Below are 16,648 nucleotides of genomic sequence, written 5' to 3'. Positions count from 1 at the left end.
CGGTCTGTGTCTGTCTCTGCCGTGCCGGTCTGTGTCTGTCTCTGCCGTGCCGGTCTGTGTCTGTCTCTGCCGTGCCGGTCTGTGTCTGTCTCTGCCGTGCCGGTCTGTGTCTGTCTCTGCCGTGCCGGTCTCTGTCTGTCTCTGCCGTGCCGGTGCCTGCCTCTGCCGTGCCGGTCTGTGTCTGTCTCTGCCGTGCCGGTCTGTGTCTGTCTCTGTCGTGCCGGGCTGTGTCTGTCTCTGCCGTGCCGGTCTGTGTCTGTCTCTGCCGTGCCGGTCTGTGTCTGTCTCTGCCGTGCCGGTCTGTGTCTGTCTCTGCCGTGCCGGTCTGTGTCTGTCTCTGCCGTGCCGGTCTGTGTCTGTCTCTGCCGTGCCGGTCTGTGTCTGTCTCTGCCGTGCCGGTCTGTGTCTGTCTCTGCCGTGCCGGTCTGTGTCTGTCTCTGCCGTGCCGGTCTGTGTCTGTCTCTGCCGTGCCGGTCTGTGTCTGTCTCTGCCGTGCCGGTCTGTGTCTGTCTCTGCCGGTCTGTGTCTGTCTCTGCCGGTCTGTGTCTGTCTCTGCCGGTCTGTGTCTGTCTCTGCCGGTCTGTGTCTGTCTCTGCCGGTCTGTGTATGTCTCTGCCGGTCTGTGTCTGTCTCTGCCGGTCTGTGTCTGTCTCTGCCGATCTGTGTCTGTCTCTGCCGAACTGTGTCTGTCTCTGCCGGTCTGTGTCTGTGTCTGTCTCTGCCGGTCTGTGTCTGTGTCTGTCTCTGCCGGTCTGTGTCTGTGTCTGTCTCTGCCGTGCCTTTCTGTGTCTGTGTCTGTGTCTGTCTGTGCCGTGCCTTTCTGTGTCTGTGTCTGTGTCTGTGTCTGTCTCTGGCGTGCCGGTCTGTGTCTGTCTCTGGCGTGCCGGTCTGTGTCTGTCTCTGCCGTGCGAAGCGTACAACACCCAGCCTTCGATGTGTACGTCTCCCATCCAAGCACAAACCTAGTTTCTGGGATAACAGGATTATGCGTGTTGAACCTGAAAAGTTTAACTTCCAGGAAAGTGGAGACGCTTTGGAACGTGTGTGAGACAATTGCAGTGAGAGGAAAATACAAAACATGTTTTATATGTCCATGTGTGTGAGACAATTGCAGTGAGAGGAAAATACAAAACATGTTTTATATGTCCATGTGTGTTAAACAAGAGGAACTACTCTGACCCTGAACGCGACATGATGCTGATGTGGTTTCCGTAAATTATACCAACACATCAACTTCAGATTGGGAGAGCATCCATGTGGTACTCAGGTCTTTGAAGACAGATATTTTTGGTCACAAATACCTGGAATTAGATTGGCCGATCGAGCTTGCGCCCTTATTATGGGCTCATCAGGATAACGTTATCCCAAATCAATATTTGTGGTGAACAAGCTGGATACGTTTACTGTTTCACTGGATATGTGATCAAATTGGATAAGATTATGACTCGCAAAACATTCCAAACTGAGTGAAGAAAATAACATGTATAACCTTTCTGTGATTAACATGAGCTTTGTATCCCTGGCAGGTCATTGGTGAAATGGAGAGCTTCATGGAATGGCTCCAATCACAAGGACTGAGAGCAGAAACAGCCCAAGCAGTGATCGAAAAGCTTGGAATTGAGAATCAGAAGGTTATTCGAGCTTGTACTGAGTCGGATCCATTGCGGGACGAGCTCCTCTCTCTCGCCAAAGAGAAATTTCAATTTGCAATGTATGCTGACTTCTGTAAATTTATGAATTCTTTTTCGAAGCCGCAAGATGTCCAGATTGCAGGTTCTTCTCTTTTGGGAAGCATTTTCGTCAACTTGGAGAATGTTATTCGGGAACTTTCCAGTTTCTGTGAAAAGATTTTCGGATCCCAAAATGTGCATCTGGACCACGATTCTGGTTTCTGTGGAATCGGGCTCAGTGATTTCTGCAGTCTCCAATTTCAGGATGATGGATCAACACCCAAATCTGGTAGGTGACGTATTTTATGCCTCCGTCGACCAAGTCAAAGGTCAAAGTCTGTAATATGTCTGTAACTTGAGAATGGTGAAAGTGATCCAATTTAAACTTGTTAGACATGCATAATGATGTAAGGATTAACTGATTAGATGTTGGGGTCCTAAGGTCAAAACTCAACAAAGGCCAAAGATCAACCACTTTTTTTTCAAATTTCTGAAGTCCTCAATTGTCGTCTGATTGACTTGAAATTTGAATGGGATGTGCACATCAGCTGACTGAATTCGACCTTCATCTATTTTCAAGGTTAACATCGGGCAAAGGTCAACAACCTTTACAAACCTCTAAAATCTACAATTTTCATCCGATTGACTTAAAATTTGAATAGGATTTACATGTCAACTTACTGAATTCAACCACCAACTATTTTTGAAGTCAAAAAGATACTCCCCTGACTGCCATTCCATTTTATTTTATTGTATTATTTGAGACACACACACACACAGACACACACAGACACACACAGACACACACAGACACAGACAGACACAGACAGACACAGACAGACACACACAGACACACACAGACACACACACACACCAGGCATTTTAAGGCCATTTTCCCTGCTAGAGGGGGGGGGGGTGGCGGGGGGGGGGGGGGTTCGCCTTGCGGGCCCCATTGACAATCTTCTCCAACAGTTGTTGTTGTTGCAGGGAGGATTCTTCAGAAAGTATATGCAGGGTTTGCCTGACGGTGCTTTCGGAGAGACATGGTGAGGGTGTGAGATTTGTCAGGATTGAACGACATGTGAGAGGATTTTCCAGAGCATCGGATCGCTCATTAATTAAGACCAGAAAAAGCACAGGGCCCAGAACACTGCCTTGAGGAATAGAAGGGGAACAAACACCAGAAACAGATTTGACCAGGCGCCTGCGGGATTTGGAGGAGGGAGACAGGTTTGACAGTTCAGTCTTGAGAATAGAGAGCCGGATACTTTATCTTTTGCCAAGTGTCGCTCTATGAGTGATTTTTCGCTCGTATGACTCATTTTTCACTTTACGAGTGTTTGCTTGTCTGTGTACAAGATATCTGAAAAAATTGTGGACGGATTTGGACGACATTTGACGGAAAAGCAGCCAGCGTATGTGACAAGGATGAAATGATTAGATTTTGGGGAGATCCGAATCCGGATCTGGCTTGTAGAATTTTAAAAGTGCTTCTTCATCATTTGAAGAAGATCAAAGTTTGAAGTTCCTTGAAATTTAGCTCAGGTGCCTCCCATTTCTCTTGATCATCTTTGAGATGTTTCTACACCTTGATTGGAGTCAACCTGTGGTAAATTTAATTGATTGGACATGATTTGGAAAGGCACACACCTGTCTATATATGGTCTCACAGCTGACAATGCATATCAGAGCAAAAACCAAGCCATGAGGTCGAAGGAACTGCCTGCAGAGCTCAGAGACAGGATTGTGTCGAGGCACAGATCTGGGGAAGCCTACAAAAAACATTCTGCTGCATTGAAGGTTCCCAAGAGCACAGTGGCCTCCATAATTCTTAAATGGAAGAAGTTTGGAACAACCAGGACTCTTCCTCGAGCTGGCCGCCCGGCCAAACTGAGCAATCGGGGGAGAAGGGCCTTGTTAAGAGAGGTGACCAAGAACCCGATGGTCACTCTGGCTGAGCTCCAGAGATCCTGTGTGGAGATGGGAGAAACTTACAGAAGGACAACCATCACTGCAACACTCCACCGATCTGGGCTTTATGGCAGAGTGGCGAGACGGAAACCTCTCCTCCGTGAAAAACACATGAAAGCCCGCTTGGAGTTTGAGAGTCCTTTAGGTGCTTTCTTGCAGAGTGTGAGAAACAAGATTCTGTGGTCTGATGAAACCAAGATTGAACTGTTTGGCCTCAATTCTAAGTGTCATGTCTTGAGGAAACCAGGCACCGCTCCTCACCTGCCCAATACCATCCGAACGGTGAAGCATGGTAGTGGCAGCATCATGCTGTGGGGGTGTTTTTCAGCAGCAAGGACTGGGGGACTGGTCAGGGTTGAAGGAACAATGAACGGAGCAAAGTACAGAGATATCCTTGATGAAAACCTGAAACAGAGCGCTCAGGACCTCAGACTGGGCCAAAGGTTCACCTTCCAACAGGACAATGACCCTCAGCACACAGCCAAGACAACGCAGGAGTGGCTTAGGGACAACTCTGTGAAGGTCCTTGAGTGGCCCAGCCAGAGCCTTGACTTGAACACAATCGAACATCTCTGGAGAGACCTGAAAATGGCTGTCCACCAACGGTCCCCATCCAACCTGACAGAGCTTGAGAGGATCTGCAGAGAAGAATAGCAGAAATCCCCAAATCCAGGTGTGCAAAGCTTGTCGCGTCATACCCAAGAAGACTCGAGGCTGTAATCGCTGCCAAACGTGCTTCAAGTAAGTACTGAGTTAAGGGTCTAAATACGTATGTCAATGTGATATTTCAGTTTTTTATTTTTAATAAATTGGCAAAACTTTCTAATATCCTGTTTTCTTTTTGTCATTATGGGGTATTGAGTGTAGATTGATGAGAGAAAAAATGAATTTAAGCGATTTCAGTATAAGGCTGCAACATAACAAAATATGAAAAAGTGAAGGGGTCTGAATACTTTCTGAATGCACTGTATGTGCTCTACCGAGTGCTGTTCTCGTCTTGACCTGTTTTTGTGTTTGAATCCTGGGGATTGTCCTGCAAAAATTCCGGGGAAATCCGCTTCCGGTTCCTCGGGTGACGTTGTGTCTGTCGTCTGTGCTTCTCCCGATAAACACAGATAAATTTTCTCCAAATCGTTTTTGTCGAATTTCTAGTTTATTTTGCTGTGAAAAGGTTTACTGTGTGCTTCAAGGTCGAACTTGTTTTGTTATTGGTGCAAATTTGTGTGTATTAGTCGGATTTTTCGTATTGTGTTTTGGAGGCCGGCCCACTTTCCCTCAAGGCCTGCCCACTTTCCCTCAAGGCCTTCCCACTTTCCCTCAAGGCCTGCCCACTTTCCCTCAAGGCCTGCCCACTTTCCCTCAAGGCCTGCCCGCTTTCCCTCAAGGCCTGCCCACTTTCCCTCAAGGCCTGCCCACTTTCCCTCAAGGCCTGCCCACTTTCCCTCAAGGCCTGCCCACTTTCCCTCAAGGCCTGCCCACTTTCCCTCAAAGGCCTGCCCACTTTCCCTCAAGGCCTGGCCACTTTCCCGCAAGGCCTTCCCACTTTCCTCATCAGTCTTTTAATTATTCACGTTCGTTTTTTTCGCTCCATTGCCTTTTTTTACCTTCACCTCCTACTTCCACGAACCTCTTACCCTTTGTTTAATGTCAAGGTTAGATGGTGATGGGATGAGGTGCAGTGAGGGTTAGGGTTTATATATATATTGTTACAGACACGACTTTGATGTTAAGGTGGGCCGAGCGGAATGGCCGTCGTGTCCGCACAAATTACCCGATTATACTCGACGTTGACGGAGCCGCGCTACGCTGGATCAATAAAGGAAAAGAAGACACCCGGCTGGATTATAATGACAGACACCAATGTTTCGATTCTCAAGTATATTCGTACGGAAAGGTTAGATTACAGGGGCTAGAGGTATATCACAGGAAGACAGGCACTTAGACACAGTCTTATATTGACCCCGGACAGACGACAGATAAACGGGACAACGGCTGACTCACACGGGGGTTGATGGCAGGGAAAGGCAGGTATCGGTGGCTCAAGGTGCACTCTTGGCTCAAAGCAGGGTACAGTCCGGTCCAAAGATGCGGGGAGGTCACAGCGCTCGGAGGTAACGTTCTTTCACAGGCGGGTTCTCTTCCTCTCAGCGATCGCAGGCAACGTTCTTTCTCCAGCTGGGGGCGCATCTCCTCTCACTTCCGGTCAGTCGCCACGTATATCCGGCGGGGAGTGACACGCCCTCGGCTCGCTAGCGCCGCCCCAGATGGAATCGGTCCGCCCTTCTGATTGGGTGCGGGGGGGGTTACCAGGCTCCGCCCTTGACGAGGAGCTGACAGCCAGCCCCTCTGGTAACCCCGTGGAGCGCCGAGCCGGTGTGAGGACGCATCCTCCCCCGCGCCGCCGCCATCTCCTCTGTTGTTGTTGTAATTGTTGGGGAATAAGATGGAAGGAGGTATGGGAAAGGTCCTAAACTCACTACTGATGCCATATAATCACATTCTGGTGCAACGAAGTCATAATTAATGGAAACGAGGCCTTAACTGACATAGACTAAGAATAACTAGCAAGATGTCCGAAAGTTGTCTACGTGTGGTGCGGTGGACCTGGGCACGACATTTAATGGGGGGAAAAGGGGAAGGTCGGCTCTACTGATTGTTGTTTACAGACAATGGGACTAGGGAATGGGGGATTGGGGAAAGTTGGGGAGTATTGGAGAAATAGGGGAATATTTACAAGCGGATATGGAGGCCAAATTCCATATTCGCAACATTGCACCCTTCTCTACCCTCGGGGCGTCCCGACCCGATAAATTTTTACCTACTTTAGTGTGGCACGCAATGTAGTTCCCTCTACTATTAACTCTACCCTGAGTGCGACAGTTTTACAGATATTCACAAATGAGTAAATATGTCCCCCTGCGACGTTGCACCCTTCTCCTCACAGAAACACACCCACAGGATAACCGAATCCGGAAAGAATTCTCAAACTAAACATACAGCCGGTAGGGAGCATTATTTACAAGACTACGCTGCTATTTACACTACGATCCAGGACCTGTTTTTGGAGGAACACATGCAGATGTTATGCATAGAGAGAGCGCGCTTGCCAGCATCGATACACCAACCCACGAGTGCTCTGTGGCCGACGGCCTTTAATAACGTGCAGAGCACCCTTTCCCAGCATCAAAAGCACCACCCCACCACACAGTCAGCACCATCCGGTGCAGTCACCATTGTTCATGGGAATAAAAATAAATTCGACAACCCCTAACCCTGCAGGTGTCTCTTGCTCTTCTTGTGGTGCACTTGGTGTTAACTAAAAGTGGTTCACCTGTATGGCATAGGTGCCACGTTGACCCATAGGTCCATCCCCGGGTGGTGCTTGGCCGCAAACGAACTGCGGTCCATTGTGGGTGGCCACAAACATTGCGGTCCATATGGTGTATCGATCCCGGCAGCAAGCAGCGAAAGTGCAGGCCCACAACTGCGTAGCCAGCACCGCTCTCTCCTCTCTCTCTACCCCAAAGCCAGATCCTCGGAGGTGGGAGACAAAAGAAGAAGACAAGTGAGTAAGGTGGTAAGGGCGCAAAAGTGCACGCAATGCAAGGTAATGCACACTGGGGGCACATGGGAACCAGGTGAGACAGGTACGTTCCTACTGTACGCCCCCCCCCCCACCAGGTAACCTACATGGCCCCTCCCTTACCCCTTACTGTATCCACTAAACACAACACTACCCATAAACATCTACTTTACAAATCAACAAACATCCCTACTGTCTTCCCCGTTCCTCCCATATACCAAATTCGTCTTCTCTCCCTCCTAACCAATCAAATTTGCCATTTTCAACTGAACATCAAAATTTGCCATCACCAATTCATCATCAGTCCCTCCTAGGGAGGGAGAGATGGAATCACCCCAATGTCTCATCCACGTCGTGATGCGTCTCACAAATCCTCACAACAATTCTTACTTCCTGCAACACAAAACAAAGAAAACACAGGTGTGGAGTCATCATCATCACCACAGGTAAGTGGCTGCGTATGGTGCGACAGGTTCATCAATCCTAACTATTTCCTAAATGACTTTAACAACTTTACACTACCCGGGGTCTTTCTCCGGCCAAACCATTGGCCCTCTTACACTATGGGTTCTAAAAACCAATTCCCATTGGCCAAACTGTGGTGCTTTTCAATTTGGGGTCTCACTCCCCCGATTCATCTCCCGGTGCCCTCGCACAATTTCTGGGCTGTGGCGTGTACCTCTCCCAGTGGGTCTACCCACCTGCACACCTCCACCACTGCGGTTGCCTCCGAGCTTACCTGCTCCTTACCCTAACCTAACTACCTGGGGAAGGCCCTCTGGCACTCTCCCCACTCGGTGCCCTCTCTGGCACTGGGCTACCCGGGTCCATCCTCCGGATCCTCGGGCCCCATCCACAACTCTACCGGCTCCCAGAGCCCACCTGCGGCCTCACCTGGCCGACATCCTCACAGTGGTGGAGTGCCCAACCAACTACACACACTAACAGGCTACACGCCCAGCCATTTCCACAACACTAATGCACCCATCCACAACACCATTCTGCAACCGCACCACAGATGCCAATATCCAACCACAATTTACCTGTAGCCTCTACCTAACACTTACACTACCCGCCCCGGGTACTCGTGAAAGGGGTCCACTCTTCCCCCATCCACACCTTCGCACCATGCACACCACTCCGTACCACTTACTCCAACTCTCTCCACACACCTGTACCTGCACACCTGTGCTCTCACACCTGGTGCCACCTGCACCCTTCTCTCCCCAAGCGCATTCGCGCTGATCCACCACACTCACTACTCACACACTGCTCCACACACCTGTCCAGTTGCACACCTGTGCAATCACACCTGTTCAATTCTCACACACACAGCATCATCTCAGCTAACTACTCCCTTCTGAAACTTGCGCTTCCCAGTCGTCCCTTTAAACTATTGCGCTCCCACGTCATTATCATCCATACTAATCTACCTGCGTCCCCACTACAGGTATCAGTCACTAACTAAACTTAACGTTACCTAATGTCATCTTCTAGATCCCTACACACAATATCCTAACCCACCCGGGCTAGTTTTCACTGCCATACACCCCATAAGCTATTGCGCATTTGCCCCACACCTGTGAGGGATGGTGGATTTGCCATCCCACCACATCGGGGGTCTCTCACTACCAATTTCGCTCGTCCAATTTCAACAAATTAAAAATTTGCCAATCACTACCCATCATCTGCCAATCACTACTGCCAATCCCTTGCCAATCATCAAATTTTGTTTTTCTCTAATTTTGGGGCCAAAACACTAACCTCATCACCCAGTCTACTCACTAATACCTCTCGGTGCGCCAATTCCTGTCCAAAGCCCGGCTTCGTAAAGCCGAGCAATGAATGCTGGTTGTTTTGTGCCAGCGGCTGGATGCGTCCGGCACTCGGTGCAGGGACGGGGGCTTACCCGGGCCGAGATCCCACGCATCACCTCGGCGTGGAGCCATCCAATGTCCCGATCTCGACCTGCCGGCACGTCTCAACAAAACGTGGTCGCCATAACGACCCTTCCTATCGGGCTGCCCGCTCCGCCTAGTGGAGCACGGACGCGGCCGTTCAAAGCGAGGCCCAGCACGCACCGAGGGCCCGATTCGGCTATAAGTCGTTCTAAACTCTTTCCCGTCTAACGTCGATGCTTCACCTGCATGCTTACATCCCGCAGCCCGTTCCTTGCTCACACATCCAGCCGTGCCCATGCTCCTTGTACCGTTCCTTACACACCCAGGCACACCCATTCCACTCACAGCCTTGGTCACACACCTGACCACCGAACACTTTGGCACACATCCGTTGGTAGCACACCACACCAACACACCTCTTCGCGCCCCCTCCTCTGTCACCTCCTCTGTGACAATCACAGGTGTGCCCTCATTCGCACACCCATCCACGTGCCTCACCACCAACTCCAGCGTGCATTCCCACTCACGCTCTACCATTCCAGGTGTGCATCCTTCCATCCCAGGTGTACATCCTCGCTCACCTGTCACAACCAACTCACGCTCCTTGTCACTCTCACTACTCTCACTACTCTCACCTCCACTCGTGACAACGCACTCACCCTTACTCTTGACAGCACACTCTTTCTCCATGCACCTGTCCGTCACACACCTTTCTCGCGCACACTCTCCCGTTACACCCTCTGTAACACTCACCACAGGTGGACACTCTTCCTTACTTCTGACAGCGCACTCTTTCCTCATGCACCTGTCGGTCACACACCTTTCTCGCGCACACTCTCCCGTTACACCCTCTGTAACATTCACCACAGGTGGACACTCTTCCTTACTTCTGACAGCGCACTCTTTCCTCATGCACCTGTCCGTCACACACCTTTCTCGCGCACACTCCTGCGCACACTCTCCCGTCACACCCTCTGTAACACTCACCACAGGTGGACACTCTTCCTTACTTCTGACAGCGCACTCTTTCCTCATGCACCTGTCCGTCACACACCTTTCTCGCGCACACTCTCCCGTCACACCCTCTGTAACACTCACCACACCGCGCTCCCATGTGCTCCCTCGCACACACGCTACGACCGACTCACTCTCGCCAGCACACTCACTCCTTGGTACACACTTTTTCCTCACACACCCCAGAGTCGGACTTTCTTGCACACCTCCATTTTCGCACACCAGACCTGTCGCACACTTCACCCACGGCCTCTCACGAACACCCGGGTCCATCTCGACCCCCAAGCTCCTTAAATCCCCTGGCGCATCATACGCACGACCATATTGGTCACCACTTACACCGGGTCCTCTTCCTCTTCGCTTCTCCTCCATCACCTGCGAATCCCTCATCCGGTTAATGAGCACATCACGATCCAAACACAGACTTTGGACCAATTCTTTTATCTCCTCTTTTATCTCCTTGTTATCCCCTCTCCGTCGCTTCTTAATTTCGCTCACCCCTTCTTCCACTTCTTCTAATTTGTGCTTCACCTCCTTCATCTCCTCGTGCGCCCCTTTAAGTTCTTCCTCTAACTCCACTTTATTTTTTTCTATGTGCTCCCGCACCTCCCGCTCTTTAACCTCCATCACCTCTACCAACCTCGTTGTCAGTCCCTCACGTACCATCTGACATTCCCTCTTCGTCGCTACCAAGTCATCCTTTAGTTCCTTCTGTGTCGCTTTCAACCCTCCTAATACCGCAGTGTTCCTTTGAACCTGCTCCACTAACTCCGTCTGTCCCACCGTCAGCTGCTCCACCTCCTGCGTCAGGTCCTCTATGCCCCCTTGTAACTTTACAGTCCCCTTTCTCACCTCCTTCTCCATGTGCTCCTTACAGTGCCTCACCTCCTCGCGCACTCCTCCGACCTCCTCACTCACTCCTCTTCTGATCTCCTCTCCCATCACTTGCATCTCCTGCCCAGATGCCACCCTCATCTGCTCCATTTCCTCCCTGTGAGCATCCAGTTTGGTTTCTACCCCCATTCTGACCCCCTCTATCTGCTGCTCCATTTGTTTAACTTCCCTTTCCGCTTGGTCCCTCATGTCCCTCAATTTGCCTTCCATCCTGTTTTCTAACCCCTCTAACCCATTTTTCACTCCCTCTATCTGATTCTCCTGGGCAGCCATTCTATTTTCTACCCCCTCTAACCCATGTCTCACCTCTTTTATCCCATTGTCTAACCCCTCAAAATTTTTGTCTACCTTCTCACCAGTACCCCTCGCTTCGTCCCTCATTACCCCCAGTTGGTTTCCCATTACCCCCATTTGGCCCTCCAATCGCTCACTCAATCGCTCACCCAATCGCTTTCTATCAGCCCTCATTTGCTCACAATGAGCATCCATCCGATTCCCCATTCTGTTTTCCCTTTCTTCATTATACTGGACCACAAGGGCCGTCATTTGTATACAAAACAAGTTCCAATCCACCGGGGGCGCTGCCACGGTCGCCGGCGCGGTGACCAGCGAGGCGCCATTTTGCGTGCTTGCTACCCTCGCTGTTTCGCTCTCCTCACGTGTCTCACTTTGGTCCTGGACCGACCCTGCTTCACTCTCCCCTACCGGACCCCAGCCGTCTTGATCCGCCATAGCGCGACTTGCAAAATTCGAGTTTCGTAAAACAAATCCAAATTTTTTTTTTTTTTTTTTTATAACTTCGGCGAGCGCAGTAACCGCGGGACCGCGCTCCGGCTCGATTTTGTCGAGCGCAGTACGCGCTCCGAATCGATTTTCCCTCCCAAAATTTGGGCCTAACTAATTTAGTCCCGGGTCCGAATCTCACTCCTCGACACCAATTGTTACAGACACGACTTTGATGTTAAGGTGGGCCGAGCGGAATGGCCGTCGTGTCCGCACAAATTACCCGATTATACTCGACGTTGACGGAGCCGCGCTACGCTGGATCAATAAAGGAAAAGAAGACACCCGGCTGGATTATAATGACAGACACCAATGTTTCGATTCTCAAGTATATTCGTACGGAAAGGTTAGATTACAGGGGCTAGAGGTATATCACAGGAAGACAGGCACTTAGACACACTCTTATATTGACCCCGGACAGACGACAGATAAACGGGACAACGGCTGACTCACACGGGGGTTGATGGCAGGGAAAGGCAGGTATCGGTGGCTCAAGGTGCACTCTTGGCTCAAAGCAGGGTACAGTCCGGTCCAAAGATGCGGGGAGGTCACAGCGCTCGGAGGTAACGTTCTTTCACAGGCGGGTTCTCTTCCTCTCAGCGATCGCAGGCAACGTTCTTTCTCCAGCTGGGGGCGCATCTCCTCTCACTTCCGGTCAGTCGCCACGTATATCCGGCGGGGAGTGACACGCCCTCGGCTCGCTAGCGCCGCCCCAGATGGAATCGGTCCGCCCTTCTGATTGGGTGCGGGGGGGGTTACCAGGCTCCGCCCTTGACGAGGAGCTGACAGCCAGCCCCTCTGGTAACCCCGTGGAGCGCCGAGCCGGTGTGAGGACGCATCCTCCCCCGCGCCGCCGCCATCTCCTCTGTTGTTGTTGTAATTGTTGGGGAATAAGATGGAAGGAGGTATGGGAAAGGTCCTAAACTCACTACTGATGCCATATAATCACATTCTGGTGCAACGAAGAGTCATAATTAATGGAAACGAGGCCTTAACTGACATAGACTAAGAATAACTAGCAAGATGTCCGAAAGTTGTCTACGTGTGGTGCGGTGGACCTGGGCACGACATTTAATGGGGGGAAAAGGGGAAGGTCGGCTCTACTGATTGTTGTTTACAGACAATGGGACTAGGGAATGGGGGATTGGGGAAAGTTGGGGAGTATTGGAGAAATAGGGGAATATTTACAAGCGGATATTGAGGCCAAATTCCATATTCGCAACAATATTAACAAAAATTAACATTAACAAAAATTAACAAAAATTAACAAATATTAACTTTAAAAACAAAAAATATATATTTAATAATAATAATAATAATAATTTCCTTCTCTCCTCGCAGTGCCCCGCTCCCTCACACGACCAACTGTGGTCTCTCCCCTCCCCATCTCTTTACATCATATCTCGTTCCTCTCCAGCCAATTTTTTTTTTCTCCTTTCCAATTCGTGAATAATTCACAACACTCCTTCAACCTTTCTCCTTCTTTCTCAGATCTGCTTCACCTAACCTTCAAATATATATATATATATATTAACAAAGAAAATAAAAAGGAGGCCCATCCTCCCATACAAACAAATTGTTTGCACATGTTCCTTCGTTCTCTGCTTTACCTGGCTTGATAATCTCCTATTCTTCTGTTCCTTCATCTGAACCTGTTCTAAAATTCATCACCCCCCACCTTGGCCTCCCTACCCTCATTGCAGTGAATACCCAGACGGTGTTCACGATTTTGTTAAAAAATGTTTGAACTTCCCCCTGCCGTGCTGTTTTCACTCGTCTAATACAACTCACTCTTCTTCCTTTTCAAAATGCTGTCTTCAAATTGCTAATGAAATCATTCCGTTAAGAAAATTCAATCTCGTTCAGCTTTCTCTCGTCATTCTATAAACTCACTTTACTTGTATTTCACCCCTCCATCAACGTTTTCAAACGGATCTCTGACTTGAAAATCTCAAGAACCCCAGTTTGTTGTAAAAAAAATGTTCGATTTTCATTCATTGTTCAAAACTTTCAGGACTCCCAACCCACTCCCCTCACACCTTCCCTTCAAAACTCCCCCCTGCCTCCTCCACTTCAAATATCCCACTTAACCCCTCCCCTTCAAAACGTCCCCTCATCCCTGCCCTTCAAGCCTCCCCCCTCATCCCTGCCCTTCAAGCCTCCCCCCTCATCCCTCCCCTTCAAAACTTCCCCTTTAAATCTTCCTCCTCACCATTCTTCTTCAATTCTCCCCTCTAACCCCCCACCCCCCCCCCCCTCAAATTTTCCTCCCTCCACGCTTCCTCTCCCTTCAATCTCATACCTCCACCTCCTCCAACCTTCTACTTCGCTCTGCCCTTCTCAAACAACTCCTCACTGCACCTCATCCCATCACCATCTAACCTTTTGTCCTCCTCATCCTTCCCCTTCTCCCAGCTCTTCTGCAATCTCCGACACACTGCCAACGCTCTCCCTACCTCCCTCATCTTACCCCACTGTATTGCCTGTATCCGATGCTGCCCCTCCCTCTTCCTTAACGGTATGGACCTCAAACATCCAGGGCCTTTGCTCAAACCTGATTGATCTCTCCATACAGGTTGCTTCTGACAAACCAGACTTGATCTGCTTTACAGAAACTTTCCTCCTTCAAGATGTCACCGATTCCTTAGTATGTCTTCCGAATTACTCCCTCCTCCGGTTTAATAGACCCGATCCTCGTCCTGATGGTGGGGTTGCTATATTTATCAAAAACTCGTCCTCACACTCCCTGCACTGCCCCCTCTCCACCACACCCCCAGGAGTACATCTGTCTACGGCTTCCCCTCCGCCCCCACCTTTTCTTGATATATGTGATGTCCCGTCCATCAAACAGTGATGAGTGATGACTCCATTTACATCTCGCCATCTGACAACATGGACCAACTTCTATCCACTCATCCCAACTCTCTCTTCCTCAAATGTGGCGACTTCAACTGTCATAATGCCAGCTGGCTGGGTGTGGGCACCTTTCGCACCAGCCACGGCAACTCACCAACGACTTCTGCGACTCATTTGGACTGACACAATCTGTCAATTTCCCGACCCGGATCTCAGTCAACGGAACATCATCTCTTCTTGACTTGGTCATGACTAACTTCTCTGCAAATGTCTGCTGTTCTTCTTCTCCAATCAGTTCATATGATCATATGCTTGTTAAAGTGGACATCTCTTTGGGCCATATTCAGAGAGCCTCCTCATCACTGATGTCTGGCATTTCCCTCAGGCCGACTGGCGTGGTTTTCAAGTAGCCACCAAACATCTGGACTGGTCTCTCATCAACAACGTCAAATGGTTGCTGCCAGACTGCGATGACAAGGTGACCCACTATTCCGTGCCATTGGTGCTGCCTTGTCCAGGGGATGGTGGATCCGAATCCTTGATCTTTTCTACCCCCGCTAATTCACCCCAGATACACTTTTATGAAATTCCAACTTCTTTCCTGGAAGTCCTTGCAGTGTCCTTGTGTTTTATACTTCTCCCACGCCTCCTACCCCCAAGCCCTCTCCCTCCCACAGATATCCCGATGTCCCTGCTCTCAAATGTTGTGTTTGTGTGCTTCCCCTTCTCTCCCCATCTTGTCTACCGCTCCCCTTTTTATATACTTTGTTTGTCTGTTTGATTTGTTTGTGTGATAAATGTTAGCTCTTTCACGAGCTTCGATTCTGTATACAAAAAAAAAAAGCTACATATCGTTGTGACATTTACAGGCTTCATAGCTAATATGCATGTGCCAGGAATATGCATGTGCCAGAAATTATCTTAAGCTCGAGATAGAGCATCTGCAATGACATTATCTCAACCCAAAATATGTACAACTTTCAAGGGGTACGGTTGTACGAAAAGCCCCCATCTGTTCTCTCTCAGGTGCTTGAAGAGCAACGCTGTCGAATCTGCTAGAGTCAATATCTTGATGCTTTAGATCTGCGTTCCGCAACCTTTTTAGCACAGGACCCAATTGAAAACCCAGGCATCCAGTCGCGACCCATCGAACCCACCCCCTTAACCCTCCCCCCCCCCCACAAATCGTCACGGAATATATCGATTGCTTATGACGTTAATATTTTGGTCAGGGTTCGGTTCATCATCTTTGTACAGTAGTACAATTCGTAATTGAACAATAAAGCAAAGTAACGACAATCATACCAAACACTGTCCTTATTTTGTTGATATTTTGTACGGATCTCCACGACTATGAGGAGAGAGAGAGCGAGAAACCACGCCCCCCTTGAGAATGAGCAGTGACTTCGATCACAGACACCGCCCAAGACAAGGGGATATTATTGTCAGCCAATCAGGCGTAAACTCTCTGCCTTGTTTGCAGCTTCGGAAGAGATGAATCCACCCCGACGATGAATCCGGATGAAGATTTAATGATGAAGATGAAGATGATGATGAAGATGAAGATGAATCTCACAACATTCATCGGCGGTGTATCTTTTGTGAAATATAATAAAACTTTAATTATTAAAGTGACACGCCAAGATAAGGTGTTTGAACTTTATTTTAATCTTCATCGTGAATAGATGATAAACTTAAAATGTAACATGAACTGGTAAACAAAACAAGAATAACTTTTACTGAAAATACCCGATATGCATCTGAACTTATATCCAGGTTCAATGTTCTGTTATCATGAACAACATTAAATAAACAACTTTCACTGATTAAACCCGAAAGTGAAACTTACAAGCCTAATTCAAATGTTCCGTTAGCAACATTGTAGATGTGGATTATCCACATCAGTGCGATGGTTGACTTTGCATATTGGCTACGAGATCATCGATTCGGCTTTGAAGCGGCGACAATGCAATTCT

At 49.2% G+C, this 16,648-nt stretch overlaps 2 protein-coding genes across 6 annotated transcripts in view; one reads left to right on the top strand and one right to left on the bottom strand.

The window, feature by feature from the left end:
- The window catches only part of LOC144892216 (uncharacterized), a 256,345-nt gene that overhangs the window by 121,745 nt on the left and 117,952 nt on the right, over positions 1–16,648 (top strand). For 2 of the 5 annotated variants that reach the window (XR_013623425.1, XM_078777674.1), the window contains exon 2: positions 1,527–1,959. The exons of the other annotated variants lie outside the window; for them this stretch is intronic. Coding sequence is in view for 1 of the 2 variants with exons in the window: in XM_078777674.1 (XP_078633800.1) it covers positions 1,539–1,959 (421 nt within the window). In the remaining variant the exon portion in view is untranslated. The remainder of the gene's footprint in view (positions 1–1,526; positions 1,960–16,648) is intronic. 5 annotated transcript variants of the gene reach the window in all.
- Positions 4,847–10,791, bottom strand: LOC144891942 (uncharacterized). Its single transcript, XM_078777048.1, has 3 exons — positions 10,321–10,791; positions 9,567–10,164; positions 4,847–5,197 (listed from the first exon to the last, which is right to left on the bottom strand). Exons 1-3 carry the CDS (start codon positions 10,764–10,766, stop codon positions 4,847–4,849), a joined length of 1,395 nt encoding a protein of 464 aa, XP_078633174.1. The 5' UTR covers positions 10,767–10,791.

Source organism: Myxine glutinosa, chromosome 5 (assembly GCF_964187855.1).
Source record: "Myxine glutinosa chromosome 5, kmMyxGlut1.1, whole genome shotgun sequence".
Lineage (NCBI taxonomy): Eukaryota > Metazoa > Chordata > Myxini > Myxiniformes > Myxinidae > Myxine > Myxine glutinosa.
This window is presented reverse-complemented; position numbering and strand designations above follow the sequence as displayed.